At 42.3% G+C, this 19,854-nt stretch overlaps 1 protein-coding gene and 3 long non-coding RNA genes across 8 annotated transcripts in view; 1 reads left to right on the top strand and 3 right to left on the bottom strand.

The window, feature by feature from the left end:
• The window catches only part of egfra (epidermal growth factor receptor a (erythroblastic leukemia viral (v-erb-b) oncogene homolog, avian)), a 35,012-nt gene extending 15,260 nt beyond the window's left edge, over nt 1–19,752 (top strand). Inside the window, exons 15-28 of one of the 2 annotated variants that reach the window (XM_088395478.1) lie at nt 276–433; nt 896–934; nt 1,057–1,201; nt 1,269–1,391; nt 1,729–1,827; nt 2,127–2,312; nt 2,381–2,536; nt 2,883–2,958; nt 16,713–16,859; nt 17,108–17,205; nt 17,269–17,436; nt 18,015–18,062; nt 18,143–18,236; nt 18,482–19,752. In XM_088395478.1, coding sequence (XP_088251604.1) covers nt 276–433; nt 896–934; nt 1,057–1,201; nt 1,269–1,391; nt 1,729–1,827; nt 2,127–2,312; nt 2,381–2,536; nt 2,883–2,958; nt 16,713–16,859; nt 17,108–17,205; nt 17,269–17,436; nt 18,015–18,062; nt 18,143–18,236; nt 18,482–18,795 — 1,851 coding nt within the window. In that variant the 3' untranslated portion in view covers nt 18,796–19,752. Of the gene's footprint in view, nt 1–275; nt 434–895; nt 935–1,056; nt 1,202–1,268; nt 1,392–1,728; nt 1,828–2,126; nt 2,313–2,380; nt 2,537–2,882; nt 2,959–16,712; nt 16,860–17,107; nt 17,206–17,268; nt 17,437–18,014; nt 18,063–18,142; nt 18,276–18,481 lie in introns of both variants that reach the window. The other variant, XM_088395477.1, reaches the window with a different exon arrangement.
• LOC148386959 (uncharacterized) lies at nt 281–19,371 on the bottom strand. The gene is made up of 3 exons (XR_015862424.1): nt 19,054–19,371; nt 1,286–1,335; nt 281–1,209 (listed from the first exon to the last, which is right to left on the bottom strand). It is a non-coding gene; the product is annotated as an uncharacterized LOC148386959 (long non-coding RNA).
• Nucleotides 5,036–7,589, bottom strand: LOC148386961 (uncharacterized). 2 transcript variants are annotated; one of them, XR_015862423.1, is made up of 4 exons: nt 7,482–7,589; nt 6,703–6,852; nt 6,542–6,628; nt 5,036–5,574 (listed from the first exon to the last, which is right to left on the bottom strand). It is a non-coding gene; the product is annotated as an uncharacterized LOC148386961 (long non-coding RNA). The 2 variants fall into 2 exon arrangements; XR_015862422.1 differs by having other exon boundaries at nt 5,036–6,628.
• On the bottom strand, nt 9,971–16,495 carry LOC148386960 (uncharacterized). 3 transcript variants are annotated; one of them, XR_015862420.1, is made up of 6 exons: nt 15,594–16,390; nt 13,852–13,968; nt 13,470–13,626; nt 13,055–13,144; nt 12,325–12,426; nt 9,971–9,993 (listed from the first exon to the last, which is right to left on the bottom strand). It is a non-coding gene; the product is annotated as an uncharacterized LOC148386960 (long non-coding RNA). The 3 variants fall into 3 exon arrangements; XR_015862421.1 differs by lacking the exon at nt 9,971–9,993 and adding an exon at nt 11,514–11,617 and having other exon boundaries at nt 13,852–14,347; nt 15,594–16,495; XR_015862419.1 differs by lacking the exon at nt 9,971–9,993 and adding an exon at nt 11,514–11,617 and having other exon boundaries at nt 15,594–16,389.
• Nucleotides 19,753–19,854: the final 102 nt, after the last annotated feature.

Here is a 19,854-nt window from a genome sequence, read left to right as displayed (position 1 = left end):
ATGTTGATCTTCTTGGAACACGTGCCGTATCGCTTACACCTTTCTTGTCACCTTTTGATTGTTAGCAATGCTCAGGCTTTCATCCAAAGTAAACTAAAAAACAAAAGTGCTTTTGTATGTCGCTTATTTTTCGTCTAGGCATTTAAAAAAATAAATAAATAAATAAATAGCAAAAATATTTATATATGTAAATAATAAAACAAAGACATTTTTCAAATCCAAATGATATTTGGGGAGAGCAAAATTTGCCACCTAATTTCAATGATGTCTTCCAGGGTTCCTCCAACTGCACCAAGTGCGCCAACTTCAAGGACGGACTCTCCTGCGTGTCCCGCTGCCCTCAAGGCGTGCCCGGCAAGAACGACTCGCTGGTGTGGAAATACGCAGATGACACCAAAGTGTGCCGGCTGTGTCACCCCAACTGCACCCATGGGTAACATCATAGACGAACGACATACTTTGCTCACTTCAATTTTGAATCATTATCATTACGTGGAAAATGACGACATCCTTTTTTTCTTATATTTAAGTATAGAGCCAGACTTTCACTTTAATCACCACTTTTGCAAATCATTTGGCTCCACTGCTGTTTAATAAGATGCCTTCATTTGAAGTGACCAAATGTGGTTCCAAGTCATCCTCTTCTGGCTTTGATTAGGAAAACTGATGATGGTGGAAATGACAACTTTAGCATCATTTTCTCTTGACCAAAAATATAGTGCCTTGTACTATTTTGGCTTTAGATAATCATGCTCATTTTTAAGCTCATATTTATTTTAAGAAAACGTTTTTTTCTTTCATTTGAAGGCACATCTGCCTGGCAACAGGCTCAGCTTTGCGGTTGAGAAAATGGCCTCAATGGCGTGTTTAGTACATGTTTGATTTTTGTTTCCAGGTGCGTGGGGCCCGGTCGTGAAGGCTGCCAAGGTAAAACGTAAGTAAACAACGTTGATTAACAAACTTGATTTGATTTGTGTGTTTTGATCTTCCGCATTCAACGCGAGCACAGGAAACGTCTTTGACCTAATTATGACTTTGGCCGGTCCTCCTCTTAAGCACTTCGGGTCTGTCCATGATTGCGGCGGGTGTGGTGGGCGGCCTTCTGGCGGTCCTGTTGGCGGGCCTGTTGGTCGTCGTGTTGCTGCGCCGACGCCACATCAAGAGGAAGAGGACCATGCGGCGCCTACTCCAGGAGAAAGAGGTAAACACCTGACGAGAGAGAGAGACGGTAGTGTTTTTTTTCAGGAGGTAACATCTGAGCGTTCCAGTTGGTAGAGCCACTGACCCCAAGCGGCGAGGCGCCCAACCAAGCCCTGCTGCGCATCCTGAAGGAACCTGAATTCAGGAAAATCAAAATTTTGGGATCAGGGGCTTTTGGTACAGTCTACAAGGTAATCATTCTTTTTTTTTTCTATGGCAGGGTTAGCAAGAACTTCTCCTCTGACTTTGCGTCACATCTGCTGACAATTTTTCAATTAAAAGACACATTTTTAACTGGCGCGGTCACATGTTGGCTTCCTGTGTGCACATTTGGAGGCTTAGGATAAGATTAAATAAGCGAAGCTATTCATTTTCTGATTGGGCAGCATTTTATTGCTCGTGTGGATTTCTTATTGGACTTAGTATATGACCCCTGGAAGGAGGAAATGGTTTTCTGACTTAGTCATAAATCTTCAGGTTGCTCATTAAGGTCAGTTGAAATGTGACTTGGATTGTGTACTGGCGCAGGGCCTTTGGGTGCCAGAGGGAGAAGACGTGAAGATCCCGGTGGCCATCAAGGTTTTGAGAGAGGCCACGTCGCCCAAAGCCAACAAAGAGATCTTAGATGTAAGTCGACTCCCATTTTAAAAAACAAAAAAAACGTCAGCCGCTTGTTTGGAGTGTAAACGGAGAAAGCGTCTCACTGAGGAAATCCATGATAAATCCACACATGTGGGCGGGCTTTGGGGTGATTCAAGGCCTTCTGGAAAATGAATGCAAAACTCCATGAGTTGTTCAAATGTTCCCAGAGGAAAGCCAATGAATTGATTCCAGACTCAAAGGGTCTGGCACTTATTGTTTGAAGTGCCATTCTTAGCAGCAAAAGCACCCTCCTCCCGACAAATGGCTCCTTTTGCCCGCCCCAGGAGGCCTACGTGATGGCCAGCGTGGAGCACCCGCACGTGTGTCGCCTGCTGGGCATCTGCCTGACGTCCACCGTGCAGCTGGTCACCCAGCTGATGCCCTTTGGCTGCCTGCTGGACTACGTCAAGGAGAACAAGGATAATATCGGCTCAGGGTACCTGCTCAACTGGTGCGTGCAGATCGCTAAGGTGAGAAGCCAGTTGGACTCCATCGAGCGCTGGCTGGGCCGCTTTTTGACCTGAAATGCTGACTCCAGGGGATGAACTACTTGGAGGAGCGCCATTTGGTCCACCGTGACTTGGCGGCCAGGAACGTCCTGGTGAAGACCCCCCAGCACGTCAAGATCACCGACTTTGGCTTGGCCAAGCTGCTCAACGCCGACGAGAAAGAGTACCACGCGGACGGAGGAAAGGTTGGTGGTCAAATGCCATTGGAGTTTTCCTTTCATTCTTTTGACACCTTGCTGCTTTTCAAGCCAGTTAGTTTTGCGCCCTGGTTTTGTTTTCAGCTTAAGCCTTGCATAAGGAATATAAATAGTTTCCGGAAAAAACGCAAATCAGATAAGAGACGATTGTCAGCGCAATTATAGACGGATAAGTTGTGAAGAATGTAATGGGAAATACATCCTCAGGCTTGGATTCAATATCATATGTGCATGTGTCATCTGTAAACGTCATTAAGAAGTTTACATTTCAAAATGAAAGCCAGTTCCTCTTGTGTTGCTAAAGGTGACCTTCAATTATGATTTTTCTTTGCAGGTGCCCATTAAATGGATGGCTCTTGAGTCAATACTGAACAGGACGTACACACACCAGAGCGACGTTTGGAGTTACGGTCAGTCAAAAACAGCTTTTGGAATACCGTATTTGCCGGTGTATAAGTCGACTCGGTGTATAAGTCGACCCCCTAAAATTCGACGGAAATTTACGATTTTATGATATATCCTTTGTATAAGTCGAGCTCAATTGTTGCATTATATTAAACTTCAAAATTCAATCAGAAATATGCGAAATTTATTGACGAAATGTGTTCATATTCGCGAGTTTGTAGCGAGCGATCTATACCCCATTTTAAATATTATTTACTTCATGACCCTGTGATATTACGTGCCGAGAGAGACTAACAACACCGAACACTCTTAGAAACTGGTTTATTTTTAGTTAAGAAACAACAAATTATAATTATAAAGTGATTGCCGGTACATAGAGTTCAAAATTCGTCTTCATCGTCGCTATTTCCGAAAAGCTCGTTCCATTCGTTTTCGTTTAGTTTGTCGTCATAAAGGGCATCTTCTTGGTCTTCTCTATCCTCAGTTTCCTCCTCCTCTTCCCAGATAAGGTCGTCTTCTGTCCCATCGAGAGCGTTTGGCGAATATTTTCTAAGCGCCAACGGCTCTTGCGCCATAAAGAGTCCGCCTCGGCTGGTTCCCCATGTCGGCCACAACAAGTGAAAATTCGGCCTCTTCCCCTGGAAGTCTGGCCAAGTTTGGCGAATATTTTCTAAGTGCGAACGACTCAACCGCCGTAAAGTGTCCGCCTCGGCTGGTTCCCCGTGTCGGCCACCACAAGTGAAAATTCGCCCTCTTCCCCTGGAAGTCCGGCCAAGTTTGGCGAATATTTTGTAAGTGCCAACGACTCAACTGCCGTAAAGTGTCCGCCTCGGCTGGTTCCCCGTGTCGGCCACCACAAGTGAAAATTCGGCCTCTTCCCCTGGAAGTCCGGCCAAGTTTGGCGAATATTTTCTAAGTGCCAACGACTCAACCGCCGTAAAGTGTCCGCCTCGGCTGGTTCCTCCGGTCGGCCAGAACAAGTGAAAATTCGGCCTCTTCCCCTGGAAGTCTGGCCAAGTTTGGCGAATATTTTCTAAGTGCCAACGACATTCATTTTGACATGGTGATTACGTACCGGTAGTTATTGTCGTTGCTTGACGCGCGATGACTCGCACATTCGCTCAATACCCAGTACTTCCCCCTAGCAGTCACCGTGGCTGCCTGGCTTTCAATGTCCGTTATTGAGGTGAGAATATTTGAAATTGTTGCTGAGGATGCGTGTTAATGCGACGAACGCTTTATAATGATTCAGTTTCTCGCTGTTTGATGAGCCTGACGGACGCACACCCACGCACAATGAGATGCATGAGAAACGGCCTTGGTTACCATCACATTTGAAGCGATGAATACGAAGTTAAATTTTATGGCTCGGTGTATAAGTCGAGGTCGATTTTTTTCGGGCGATTTTGGATCGAAAAAGGTCGACTAATACACCGGCAAATACGGTATTATCTTTGGATGTTGTCAGCATTTAACAACACAACATGAGATGGGAGAACATTTTGCTTTCTTTTTCCCTTTTTTACACACACACACACACACACACACACACACACACATCCTTGTTAACCTCCCTCTGCAGGACCCAAAGTACTTTACTGAGTAGTGGGGTCCACCCTTTCTAGTGGTCCAAGAACTATGAAAAAAAATCAGGCAAGTCCCAAAAAAAATCTTGATATTAAAAATCACTTTCAATGAACACAATTCGAAACTTTTTTTTTCATGTCAGTTTTTCAGTCACATGAGGGGCCTGTTTCTAACATTCCGGCTTTGCGGGGTCCACATTTACACACATAAGATTTTTAGTCAGTTATGGGGCTCGCTTTTAATATTTCAACCTTAAGAGGTCCACCTATACACACATTATTTTTTTAGCCAGTTATAGAGCTTGCTGTTAAGATTTAAGACTTGTTAGGTCTGCCTTTATAAAGAGGATCTATCAAGTTCAACCCCAACCCTAATCTAACCCAAACATGCATTTGTGTGGACTTGATCATTTCAGAAAACCTAAAAATTTTGTTAGTGTGAATACTTTCATCTGGCTAAATATACTAGATATACATTGAAATGTGCATTCTAAAATACATTCTAAAGTCTTTATTCAGATTCTGGTCCATTTTCCTTGGTCACAGTCTTAATATTCTTCAATTTGTTCAGTCATATTGGTACATTTTAAAATAATATTTAAATTCTGCATTTTAGCTAACTATAAAGTACACAGGATTTACAAGTAATAATTGTCTTGAGTCAAAATTTTAAATGGACACATTACAAATGTAGCCAATGAATAAAGGAACTTATTTAATCTAACATTTATGAACAGGAGAAGTGGAGCATAAAAAAAAAATCACAAACAAATAGTGAACAAATGGTGAAACAGAACCAGCCATGTGTTTCTATCTCTGTTAAGGGAAGCTGTTTCACTCATATTTTCTCCTCATGGTGGTTATTCTCTTTTTGACAAAGTACTTAACAGCTCAGTGCTTGTGGTTCTGCAGCAATGCATTTCTCGCAGTCAAGCTTACCAGGAACCTGATTTGTCAATATATACTTCCTTGAATGTTTATTTACTGCAGCACATTCCTCTGGGGCCCAGCTTCTTTTCACAACTTTTCCGTTACCTAAGGGCATAAGAAGAGCACTTTTTAGTTTACAATTTAATTAGAACAAAATTGCATAAAGAATACATTCACTTTATGTACAATTATCCGACAATATAATTTAAATGAGATATTTTATAACGTCAACTATCTTTGTCAACAGTGATGAGCCTACAATAGACATAAGTAAATCAGTTAATATCTGAGATATTAATCCGGTCATTTAAGTTGCTAGGTGGTCTTCAGTGTCAGCTGTTTTGATATTAACAAAATTAAAAATAGATGCACAAAAGGGTAACATTAGAATGGCCCCAGTTTTGGTGGTGGGGGAAAGAGGTCTCTCATTTTCTTGACTACTTTTAAGCAGTTTTGCATTTGATCAGAATGTCACTGCTGGTAGATGAAGCAATTCCTGGACCCTACAGAGGTTGCACAGGCAGTCAAACTCCACCATGGCAGCACATTGGGATGCACCATTTCTCTGACAAAACCATTAAGAACAGATACAAGTTGTTGCAAAATCAGGGAAAATAAAAAATAAAAATCTGTGAAAAACTTTTTTCAGACAGTGTTTTACATGTATGGGGAATTTGCTTTGATAACGTGCTACACATAGACAAACAAAGATGATAAAAGTAAATTTGGAAATATATAGTGTGTAAAAAATTAAATGTGTCATGTATACATTACCCCTATTTAAAAATAGATGTAAACAAACATCTCACATATAATCAAGGTTAGCAATGACCTGTAGCTCACATGAGAAAGGATGGGTCAATTTTCATTTTATAACAAAATTCAAAAGTTTAGACCTTACATGTCTAAGAAAAAAAGTCAAGTGGTGTTTAATATATCTTGCTTGGGTCATCTAAATCTTAGTAAGCAGCATATGTGAGGATAATTAGATACTGATACAGTAGTAACAATTGGGCAATTTAAAAGCAACTGTGATAAAGTTATATATTGAAAAGGATTACTCTCAACTCACCTCTCTTTTTGGCAGACTTTTCATTACTTGGGCCACGGGATGCGGAGGTACAAGAGGTCACTTCTATGACTTCTGGGATCAGCCCATCTGAAATGATGATTTTAAAGTACAGAAAAAATACATACAGTATAGCAATATTCTAAAACAAAAATTAACTGCACCTGTATAAGAATGCTTGGTCAAATTTAATATACTCTTGTTTTGAGCAGATTGATTTGCAGAGGTACAGAGCAGTCCTTTTGGGAATCATTGTCAGTATCATCACTGTCTGAGTAGTCCACTTTGAGAAACTCCTTTGATAATTGATAGCTCTATGGAGGGAATTAAAAGAAATGTGTTGTTAGTTTCTGCAAGCTACTCTTATATGCTGTATTAATATAAAGACTAGAATTTCTTTGCTCAAAATAATTAAAATTTCTGTCCAATATCTTAACTGGTAGATGACCGGTGCTGTACACATCCTCTGAAATATGCCAAAACCTTATATCACATTCAATGCACAGGAAATTTTACATATAAAACATGGAAAAGGCTCCAAAATTTACAACAAAGAAGCCACAAGAAACCATATTTCAGAAATCTGTTATGTGTGTGTGAATGATTGGCTTTGTTGGAATAACCATGACAACCTTAAATCCATACGGAGGGCCGCATAAGTAGCCATATTTAAGAAATCTATTATGTGTGTGTTTGAATGATTGGCTTGGTTGGACCCCCATGGACGCATGTTTCAACAATCCATCTATAAGTGTGTGTGCCACTGGTTCGTTTGGGCCCTATGAGGAGAACCACTAAAACCGTGTGATCCAATGGTTGGCTGAATGCTGTTTAAGGTACCTTCTGACTAAAGAACAGCTTTCCAACTAAAAGCTGTAAACTAAGAGAACAAGAAAAGGTCTACAAAGTTTATTTCTTACAACAAAGTCTAACTGAATGTTACCTGTTGGCTGGCATCTTGTTTGATGTTATCATCAGGGTCAGAGTCCTGCCAAGTTCTGGCTGGTTCAGGCAGCACACCATCAACAGGAGCCTGAGAGCCTGTCACCTGGAATTAAAACCACAAATAACTTACCAACATCATACAGACACCACAAATGACAGACTCAAGACCTGTAGAGTTAAATCATGTGAAGTTAGTCCCCAAAACCAAACAAGCTTTTCTAACTAAAGTGTTCCAGTCAGTACTGGATGTCTAATCAGGTCCTATGACAGCATCTTTATGGATGTAGTGGAGCATCATTAAGCATGACACTTCAGCCATTTAGCTGTTGAGGATGTGTGGAACTATAGCTGTAATATAATCAGCCTCCATAATGTCCATAACCAAAATATGATCTAAAAACATGAGACAACCTTCGATCCATACGGAGGGCCCCACAAGTAGCCATCAGAAATCTGTTATTATGTGTGTGTGAATGATTGGCTTGGTTGGAATATCCAAGACAACTTTAGATCCATACGGAGGGCCCCACAAGTAGCCATCAGAAATCTGTTATGTGTGTGTGAGAATGATTGGCTTGGTTGGACACCCATGGGCGCATGTTTCAACAATCCATCTATGGGTGTGTGTGCCACTGGTTCGTTTGGGCTCTATGAGGAGAACCACTAAAACCGTGTGATCCAATGGTTGCCTGAATGCTGTTTAAGGTACCTTCTGACTAAAGAACAGCTTTCCAACTAAAAGAACAAGAAAAGGTCTACGAAGTTTATTTCTTACAACAAAGTCTAACTGAATGTTACCTGTTGGCTGGCATCTTGTTTGATGTTATCATTAGGGTCAGAGTCCTGCCAAGTTCTGGCTGGTTCAGGCAGCGCACCGTCAACAGGAGCCTGAGAGCCTGTCACCTGGAATTAAAACCACAAATAACTTACCAACATCATACAGACACCACAAATGACAGACTGAAGACCTGTAGAGTTAAATCATGTGAAGTTAGTCCCCAAAACCAAACAAGCTTTTCTAACTAAAGTGTTCCAGTCAGTTCTGGATGTCTAATAAGGTCCTATAACAGCATCTTTATGGATGTAGTGGAGCATCCTTCAGCATGACACTTTAGCTGTTTAGCTGTTGAGGATGTGTGGAACTATAGCTGTAATATAATCAGCCTCCATAATGTCCATAACCAAAATATGATCTAAAAACATGAGACAACCTTCGATCCATACGGAGGGCCCCACAAGTAGCCATCAGAAATCTATTATGTGTGTGTGAATGATTGGCTTGGTTGGAATAACCAAGACAACTTTAGATCCATACGGAGGGCCCCACAAGTAGCCATCAGAAATCTGTTATGTGTGTGTGAATGATTGGCTTGGTTGGACACCCATGGGCGCATGTTTCAACAATCCATCTATGGGTGTGTGTGCCACTGGTTCGTTTGGGCTCTATGAGGAGAACCACTAAAACCGTGTGATCCAATGGTTGCCTGAATGCTGTTTAAGGTACCTTCTGACTAAAGAACAGCTTTCCAACTAAAAGAACAAGAAAAGGTCTACGAAGTTTATTTCTTACAACAAAGTCTAACTGAATGTTACCTGTTGGCTGGCATCTTGTTTGATGTTATCATTAGGGTCAGAGTCCTGCCAAGTTCTGGCTGGTTCAGGCAGCGTACCGTCAACAGGAGCCTGAGAGCCTGTCACCTGGAATTAAAACCACAAATAACTTACCAACATCATACAGACACCACAAATGACAGATTGAAGACCTGTAGAGTTAAATCATGTGAAGTTAGTCCCCAAAACCAAACAAGCTTTTCTAACTAAAGTGTTCCAGTCAGTTCTGGATGTCTAATAAGGTCCTATAACAGCATCTTTATGGATGTAGTGGAGCATCCTTCAGCATGACACTTTAGCCGTTTAACTGTTGAGGATGTGTGGAACTATAGCTGTAATATAATCAGCCTCCATGATGTCCATAATCAAAATATGATCTAAAAACATGAGACAACCTTCGATCCATACGGAGGGCCCCACAAGTAGCCATCAGAAATCTGTTATTATGTGTCTGTGAATGATTGGCTTTGTTGGAATAACCAAGACAACTTTAGATCCATACGGAGGGCCCCACAAGTAGCCATCAGAAATCTGTTACGTGTGTGTGAATGATTGGCTTGGTTGGACACCCATGGGCGCATGTTTCAACAATCCATCTATGGGTGTGTGTGCCACTGGTTCGTTTGGGCTCTATGAGGAGAACCACTAAAACCGTGCGATCCAATGGTTGGCTGAATGCTGTTTAAGGTACCTTCTGACTAAAGAACAGCTTTCCAACTAAAAGCTGTAAACTAAGAGAACAAGAAAAGGTCTACAAAGTTTATTTCTTACAACAAAGTCTAACTGAATGTTACCTGTTGGCTGGCATCTTGTTTGATGTTATCATCAGGGTCAGAGTCCTGCCAAGTTCTGCCTGGTTCAGGCAGCGCACCGTCAACAGGAGCCTGAGAGCCTGTCACCTGGAATTAAAACCACAAATAACTTACCAACATCATACAGACACCACAAATGACAGACTCAAGACCTGTAGAGTTAAATCATGTGAAGTTAGTCCCCAAAACCAAACAAGCTTTTCTAACTAAAGTGTTCCAGTCAGTTCTGGATGTCTAATCAGGTCCTATAACAGCATCTTTATGGATGTAGTGGAGCATCATTAAGCATGACACTTCAGCCTTTTAGCTGTTGAGGATGTGTGGAACTATAGCTGTAATATAATCAGCCTCCATAATGTCCATAACCAAAATATGATCTAAAAACATGAGACAACCTTCGATCCATACGGAGGGCCCCACAAGTAGCCATCAGAAATCTGTTATTATGTGTGTGTGAATGATTGGCTTGGTTGGAATAACCAAGACAACTTTAGATCCATACGGAGGGCCTCACAAGTAGCCATCAGAAATCTGTTACGTGTGTGTGAATGATTGGCTTGGTTGGACACCCATGGGCGCATGTTTCAACAAGCCATCTATAGGTGTGTGTGCCACTGGTTCGTTTGGGCTCTATGAGGAGAACCACTAAAACCGTGTGATCCAATGGTTGGCTGAATGCTGTTTAAGGTACCTTCTGACTAAAGAACAGCTTTCCAACTAAAAGCTGTAAACTAAGAGAACAAGAAAAGGTCTACAAAGTTTAGTTCTTACAACAAAGTCTAACTGAATGTTACCTGTTGGCTGGCATCTTGTTTGATGTTATCATCAGGGTCAAAGTCCTGCCAAGTTCTGGCTGGTTCAGGCAGCGCACCGTCAACAGGAGCCTGAGAGCCTGTCACCTGGAATTAAAACCACAAATAACTTACCAACATCATACAGACACCACAAATGACAAACTCAAGACCTGTAGAGTGAAATCATGTGAAGTTAGTCCTCAAAACCAAACAAGCTTTTCTAACTAAAGTGTTCCAGTCAGTTCTGGATGTCTAATCAGGTCCTATAACAGCATCTTTATGGATGTAGTGGAGCATCCTTCAGCATGACACTTTAGCCGTTTAGCTGTTGAGGATGTGTGGAACTATAGCTGTAATATAATCAGCCTCTATAATGTCCATAACCAAAACATGATCTAAAAACATGAGACAACCTTCGATCCATACGGAGGGCCCCACAAGTAGCCATCAGAAATCTGTTATTATGTGTGTGTGAATGATTGGCTTGGTTGGAATAACCAAGACAACTTTAGATCCATACGGAGGGCCTCACAAGTAGCCATCAGAAATCTGTTATGTGTGTGTGAATGATTGGCTTGGTTGGACACCCATGGGTGCATGTTTCAACAAGCCATCTATAGGTGTGTGTGCCACTGGTTCGTTTGGGCTCTATGAGGAGAACCACTAAAACCGTGTGATCCAATGGTTGGCTGAATGCTGTTTAAGGTACCTTCTGACTAAAGAACAGCTTTCCAACTAAAAGCTGTAAACTAAGAGAACAAGAAAAGGTCTACAAAGTTTAGTTCTTACAACAAAGTCTAACTGAATGTTACCTGTTGGCTGGCATCTTGTTTGATGTTATCATCAGGGTCAAAGTCCTGCCAAGTTCTGGCTGGTTCAGGCAGCGCACCGTCAACAGGAGCCTGAGAGCCTGTCACCTGGAATTAAAACCACAAATAACTTACCAACATCATACAGACACCACAAATGACAGACTCAAGACCTGTAGAGTGAAATCATGTGAAGTTAGTCCCCAAAACCAAACAAGCTTTTCTAACTAAAGTGTTCCAGTCAGTTCTGGATGTCTAATCAGGTCCTATAACAGCATCTTTATGGATGTAGTGGAGCATCCTTCAGCATGACACTTTAGCTGTTTAGCTGTTGAGGATGTGTGGAACTATAGCTGTAATATAATCAGCCTCTATAATGTCCATAACCAAAATATGATCTAAAAACATGAGACAACCTTTGATCCATACGGAGGGCCCCACAAGTAGCCATCAGAAATCTGTTATTATGTGTGTGTGAATGATTGGCTTGGTTGGAATAACCAAGACAACTTTAGATCCATACGGAGGGCCCCACAAGTAGCCATCAGAAATCTGTTATGTGTGTGTGCATGATTGGCTTGGTTAGACCCCCATGGACGCATGTTTCAAAAATCCATCAATAAGTGTTTGTGCCACTGGTTCGTTTGGGCTCCATGAGGAGAACCACAAAAACCATGCGATCCAATGGTTGGCTGAATGCTGTTTAAGGTACCTTCTGACTAATGAACAGCTTTCCAACTAAAAGTTGTAAACTAAGAGAACAAGAAAAGGTCTACAAAGTTTATTTCTTACAACAAAGTCTAACTGAATGTTACCTGTAGGCTGCCATCTTGTTTGATCCTATCATAAGGGTAAGAGTCCTGCCAAGTTCTGGCTGGTTCAAGCAGCGCACCATCAACAGCCTGAGAGCCTGTCACCTGGAATTAAAACCACAAATAACTTACCAACATCATACAGACGTCACAAATGACAGACTCAAGACCTGTATAGTTAATCATGTGAAGTTAGTCCCCAAAACCAAACAAGCCCTTCTAACTAAAGTGTTCCAGTCAGTTCTGGATGTCTAATCAGGTCCTCTAACAGCATCTTTATGGATGTAGTGGAGCATCATTAAGCATGACACTTCAGCCATTTAGCTGTTGAGGATGTGTGGAACTATAGCTGTAATATAATCAGCCTCCATAATGTCCGTAACCAAAAGTATGATCTAAAAACATGAGACAACCTTCGATCCATACGGAGGGCCCCACAAGTAGCCATATTTAGGAAATCTGTTATGTGTGTGTGAATGATTATCTTGGTTGGAATAACCAAAACAACCTTAGATCCATAAGGAGGGCCCCACAAGTATCCATCAGAAATCTGTTAAGTGTGTGTGAATGATTGGCTTGGTTAGACCCCCATGGACGCATGTTTCAACAATCCATCTATCGGTGTGTGTGCCACTGGTTCGTTTGGGCTCCATGAGTAGAACCACAAAAACCATGCGATCCAACGGTTGGCTGAATGCTGTTTAAGGTACAACAAAGTCTAAATGAATGTTACCTGTAGGCTGGTATCCTGTTTGATGCTATCATCAGGGTAAGAGTCCTGCAAAGTTCTGGCTGGTTCAAGCAGCGCATCATCAACAGAAGCCTGAGAGTAATTCAAGTAAAAGAGATTGATGCATCAATACTAGGAAAGAAAAACAAGAAATCAAACATTTTGTATCATATAACTAGTCATTTAGTAAAATAAAAGTTAGCTTACAGAAATAAAAACTTGCAACATTTCAAAAGAAAAGTTGAGATGGAAATGTCTTTTTGAACGTCAAAGCACTAAATAAAAAAATTGTTAATTCCACAATCCTGATGAGTTATTGAAATATTGCTTCTGAGTGACTCACTAATATAGGGTATTTTATTCCAGTCTCTTTCTAGAATTCATAATTCTTGTATAGAAAATATTTGGATATACATACCACCAGTCATGATTCTGCCATTCAAAGTCAAAGAAAAATGTACTCTCCTTTTCAGAGTACTTGGTTGTTTGGCATTTTTCTGCCGACAGAAGTTGACCCCTGTATTCTAAGATGAAATCTCCTTGTTCAAAGGGCTGGGTAGCACACACGCCTCTTCCTGCAAGGACATTTTATATAAAACCATTGGTTATGAGAAAATATTTCTTTAAGATACACCTTTAACCAAATAATTGTGGTGTTATCTTACAATTTTAATACTAAGTTCTCGCTTAGAAACAGAAATACAACAACCAATCTGCATTTGATTGTTGTTTGTGTCATTTTATAAAATAAATAAACATATATACTTAATGGATAAATGGTCTAAAAATGAGTTTATTACCTTTTTGATCATCAATAAATCTTTCCCCTAGTCCAGGTTTGTCCTTTGAGGATTGAATGTAAAAGGTTGCTTCATCAGCAGGCTTTTTTCTTGCTTTCCTTTTGGACATTTCTGTCTCTAAAAAATAATTCAAAACATGGCAGAGAGTACTTTAACAAGCACTCTATATTAATTTTAAAAGATTTGTAATCATCCACTGTATAAAGACTGAAGGAATAAGCCTGGCCTGAGAACTAACAGAACAAGAGTGATTAAAGAAAGAATATTTTTCTATAATCTTTTTCAGAAAATACTGATATATTAATGAAAATGTTTGTCGGTTTGAAGCTGAGCTTTGTTTCTTCTAACTAGTCACAGTTCCAACCAGATCCAAAAAAGGACTGAAACAGCCCTTTACCTAAGTGCAGGGGTGTCCAAGTCCAGTCCTCGAGGGCCGCATTCCTCCATGTTTTCCAAGTTTCCCTCGTTAAACACACCTGATTCAATGATCAGGCTCCTGCACAGGTGTGTTTAACGAGGGGAAACTCGGAAAACATGGAGGAATGCGGCCCTCGAGGACTGGACTTGGACACCCCTGCCTAAGTGGGTAGGTGTGTAGAATGCACACAGACTGAAAACTAGATGTACAGACACTAAATAGTGCAAAAGCACCATTTACCCCATTATTATTCAATTGGGGTACTCCACCCCACCAACAAGACCTCCCTAGACCCCCCCAAAGATCACAGCATGTAGTAATTCTACATGTTCACAGCTAATTTTATTATCTCAATAACAACAAGTAATGTCATGAGCTATTTCTGTCTCTACGTGGTCACTCTTCTACTTTCAGCTCTTCCTTGAGTCAATGTGTGTTGTGAACTGAATTCTTACAAACCCAAAAGCTGGACAAAAATATGCACGACATAACGCTGACATCCTGCTGAGTCACGTGTAGGCATGTCAAGACATGTCTGTCAGCAGGCAAGAGTGCACAGGAAAACATATTACAAAAACCAGCAAAGTAGGCACATGTATCATTACTTTTATAATGCAGTAACTAGATAGTAACTCAAATACCTTAAATGAGAATAACTTGTAACTATAACTACCTATTTTTAAAAAACTAACATGGCCAACACAGCACAGCAGCGGTGCTGCATCCAAAGAAAAGTTATTTCAATAGTTTTACCAGTATAACTCATACTTTACAGGAGCTACCAACTCGTTTTTATTATGTTTCTGTTTGAAAAGTGAACGTAGCATCCTGATTAGCGCTAGCTAATTAGCTAATTTCCGGATAGTTTTATTTGCGTCAGAATGCTTGTGTTATCTAAAGAAAGCATTCTTACATGATAGAAAACCACCGAGACATACAGAAGACATGCAGATATATCATAACACTGAGCTTTACCACGTGTTTAACGAGTTTTGAAGAGGTTTCGGCAATTACGGCCAGAGTCCGGTTCTGGGGTTAGCAACTATGAAACATTAGCACATCGAAATCACCCTGAATATAACACTGAGCAATTATACATGCTGTCGTTCTCTTTTACACCATTGTTTTTAAAACAACTGTAAGCTAAGATGAATGACAAGTTAAAAAGCCGGACTTTCTGAGGGGAAAACGTTACGCCATCCGAGTGGCAATATACCGAATCCGAAGCCATAATCATTGCATATAAACCCCTCGGGGTCTGGACAAAAAACATTTCTACATCAGTTTCATGTACTTAGTATTTACATGCAGTTGATTTACTCACCGTGTATGTTGTGTTTCGATAGGAGCAGCGTGTCTTCGTCGCGGAGCAGTCTCAGCCTTGCGCCGTCACACGTAGCGAAGTGCCGTTAAGCCGGCGGTTTTAGCCGCATGAAGCTAACACATGCAATACCTGCTGATTAAACTAATATGTAAACTGATGGTAAAGAATAAATTACTATTTATTTATACCTTTATTTTTATGTTTAGAACATGAAAAATGCACGAGACAGTTTTTAAAATAAGCCTAATAGAATGAGCGTATTTTTATAAAGCAAACAAGTGTCATGAATATTAAATAACATGTAGATAAATTGCAATTGTAATGCAGGAATTTTATGTTTACACTATTATTTTAGCTGCTATGGTTACTAAAATAATAATTACCTGGTTTAAATCTACAGGAAATAGCATTTTATTTTCTTAATCAACACTCGGATCACGAGGTGCCCTGATTGGTTGAATCATACACACTTCCGGTAGTGTGTATACTTGCAATACCACTTGCCATGGTCGGGGGGACGCTACTGAGCACACACACTTCACACACACATTTCTCAACATTGCGACCATGTGGGGTAAGTGAAAAAAATTCGTGAGGCATGTTGTTAGAGCATTTCAAGCTGTTTTAGAGTGGTTTCCCGAGTGGGGTCCAGGATTTTGGACCCCACAACGACACAGGGCCCCACTTTGTTGGTGGGCTCCCTGTCTTCGGACCCCCCATACTAATAAAAACAAGTGCACACACACACACACACACACACACACACACACACACACACATCAGCTCTCCCAGCTGGCCAATATGGCATCAACCCACACAAGCACTTCTTCCAGCTTGCTTCCACTCGTGTACAAACTGCAGAGTCATGGAAACATAACAAAACGCTGCTTCTGTCTTTCTTTCTCATCTGCTTTTCTAGCTCCTCATACCTTTCTGTCCAAGCCATCAGCAAGCCCCCCGCCCCCCCCTTTCAGCTCCCCAGATAGCTCCTGCTAACTCCCACATCCCATTTGTCAACATTTGAACACCGCGGGGCATTTTTGCTCACATCCTGTCACTCGCATTTCCACACTCGCATGGCACGCGAGGAGCCAAGTGACTTCTCCTTTTTCTTCGCAGGCGTGACCGTGTGGGAGCTGATGACATTCGGCACCAAGCCGTACGACGGCATTCCGGCCAGCGACATCGCCGGCGTGCTGGAGAAAGGCGAACGTTTGCCTCAGCCTCCCATCTGCACCATTGATGTCTATATGATCATGGTCAAATGTAAATGGCTAAATATAGTACTTTTAAATGTGTTCATTGTGTTTCGGGATAGATTGCTCCACAGAAAAGCAACCCAAAAAAAAGTCTCATGTCTCAAATCATCTTTCCCCATTGAACTGAATGAAAAGGTTATTAATCTGTTCCAGTCTCCAGCAATATGTTGATGTGCCTTTTAATATGGAATTGACTCCAGAATATTTTGGTTTTAAAAACTACAACGCATAGTATTTCTATTGCCACGTGTGCAGGTTGGATGATCGACGCAGATAGTCGACCACGTTTCCGAGAACTAATAGCAGAGTTCACCAAAATGGCTCGGGATCCTCCCCGCTATCTGGTCATCCAGGTACGGCCATTAATGTTCTTCCCAATGCTGTTTGCGAGGCTAACTCCGCTAACGGCATTCCAGGGGGACGAGAGTTTGCACCTGCACGATCCTCCCGACGACAGGTTCTTCCGCACCCTGTTGAGCGGCGAGCACACCGAGGATGCCGTCGACGCCGACGAGTACCTGCTCCCGCAGCGCGGCTTCTTCATCAGCCCGAGCACATCTCAGACGCCGATGCTGCACTCCACCGTGAGCGTTCGCCCTGTCCGGCTCAGATCCGACCCATTGATGAATGAATTGATTCGGAGGCGTGTCCGTGACTGAGGTTTAGAGTTTATGGCTAGCCCAGCTGCCAAAATTGTGTTATTCTCACAAGCCCCCACCCCCCCACTCAACACAAACAAGTAGGCCTCATTCTTCTTCACTCTCCCACGTTTCCTCCCAGGTGGAGCTCTTCTTTCTCAGCTTCACTGTTGGCTATGTGTCAGTCTGGCTCTTCTACCTGTGATTACCATTGCAGAGACTCTGTTTTTGTCATATCATAGCAAAGAGTGGGGGCGGAGCGGGGAGTGCTGGATGTCGGCAAAATGTTTTCCAGACGCTCGCCGTGTTTTAATTTGCTCTTCTTGTTAAAAGTAATTGCTTTCCTCGCGACCACGACGACGACAGAGGCGACGCAGCTCGTCACGGCGGCTTCGGCCGAGTCGCCCGGATGCTTCTCACGCTGCCCGTGACAGCTTTGCGGTTCCTCTCGGAGCCAAAACAAGACTCGATAATGATTCCAATGGAAAATGTGACATTGAGCGACGCTTTTGCTTTCCCGACAGAGCCTGAACAGCAGCAATGGGATGTGCAATGGCAGAAATGGATTAGTGGTAAGAAGAAGAAGAGAAAAAAAAAAAGTCATGATACCTTTTCATGAAGAAAAAAAAAGCCCGTTTTTGTATGCTTACAGAATGGGTTGCCCAGCCGGGATGGAAGTATAGTTCTTCGTTATATTCCCGATCCCACTGATAAACTGTTAGATGACGTCTTCCAGCCTGCTCCAGGTGAGCCAGCGCTCGCCAGAAGTACCCCATGTCACTCAGGTGTGTTCTGTTGGCCAATAAATAGTGCCACCCAGTGGTCAGAAAGCACATTGCACATTGATTCCCTCCGTCTTCTTGTCAACATGTTACATATGAGATCAATTGGAAGACAGAACTTCTGCCAGGCTGTAACATTCAGCCGTCGAGTTCATTCAAATATACAATTCCCGCTTAAGGTGCTGTTTTGTGCCAATACTTTCCGACAGACTACATGAACCAGAACACGGTCTCGGACATGACGAATCCCGTGTACCAGCACCCCGCCCTCCCGCGCACCCTCCTTCCCACCATCTCCTCGGACGACGACTCCCAGTACCTCAACTGCTTCCAGAACGGATCCGAGTACCTCAACGAGCTCCCGCCCCACCCCGACGGCACGCTCCACGCCGTCCACAAGTACAAGCCGCAGAACAGCATCGACAACCCCGACTACCAGCACAGCTTCACGCCCACCTTCAAAGCCCGCATGAACGGACACCTGCCGGCAGCGGGGAATGCAGAGTACCTGGGCCCAAACTGATGGTTAAGCCATGCTTTTTCCAACGGTACCGCCAATGAGCTCAAACCTCTTCAAAACTCTTCCCGAGAGGTCACGCGAGCCCCGGTGGAAAGTGAAAACGTATCGTGGCGACAATGAGGAAGCAAACTCATCCGCAGCTGGCATCAAAAGGGGGAACTGAAATGAGCAGCTGAAGCCAAAAAAATTGGGGTTCACATCCCGCAACCGCTCAAGATTTTACACGGGCCCATTGTGTTGTGGGGGGCGGAGCTAACTCACCTTTTCTTTGGGGCTTGCCATGCTGGATGGACGCTCAGAATGTATGAATCATCCACTTTAGGCGAAAGCTGGTGAAATGCAATTGATGCAACAATAACAGTAAAAAGTGGAGTTCACAACCTGCAAAGATAAGTTCAGAACCTGCAACATTGCTTGAAGCCCTTTCCACTGCACGACTTGCCACAAATGACCAAATTGAACACGCACCTACAAAAAACAATATCTAACTTTACCAAAAAACAAAGCCACTTCCCAACACATTCCTCTTTCCCCTTTTGTGGAGAGAAAATTCCAGGTCAGTTAAGGCTTGCATGTTTGTGTGCGTGGGTGTGTGTGTGTGTGTTGGGGGGGGGGGGGGGCATAGTATTTCCCAAGGTTGCAGCTCTTGCCAGGCTTGTGGACACTGTAGCTCCCCAGTCCTTTCCCTCCTCCCTGTGAGAGTATTACCTATGAAATTCCCAGTTTTAAAGGAACGCACTCAATGTAGCAACCTGTTCAGCCTACTTTTGCAGATGTGACCCAGGTACATGTACCGGTATAGCCGCGTATCATTGATGCTGTGATAAATAGATATACACAATATGAATATAGTCCGCTGTAATATATATAGGAGCGCTGCACCGTATGCAAATACTCACCACAGTTGTGATCATTGAAATGTATGTACAGTATATGAATCATGAATAAATCTTTTTTTTTTATGGAAATAAACACCGCATTTTTTGTTTTTTTTTTTTTTTTACTTGAAACTGAGTTCTCGATTATCTTGGGAAAAAAGCGATTCACTCATCTTATCAGTCA

The sequence above is a fragment of the Syngnathus floridae genome, chromosome 14, assembly GCF_059516105.1.
Source record: "Syngnathus floridae isolate MCC-2025c chromosome 14, RoL_Sflo_1.0, whole genome shotgun sequence".
Classification (NCBI taxonomy): Eukaryota; Metazoa; Chordata; class Actinopteri; order Syngnathiformes; family Syngnathidae; genus Syngnathus; species Syngnathus floridae.
Note: the sequence above shows the minus strand (reverse complement) of the source record. Positions and strands in the feature narration are given on the sequence as shown.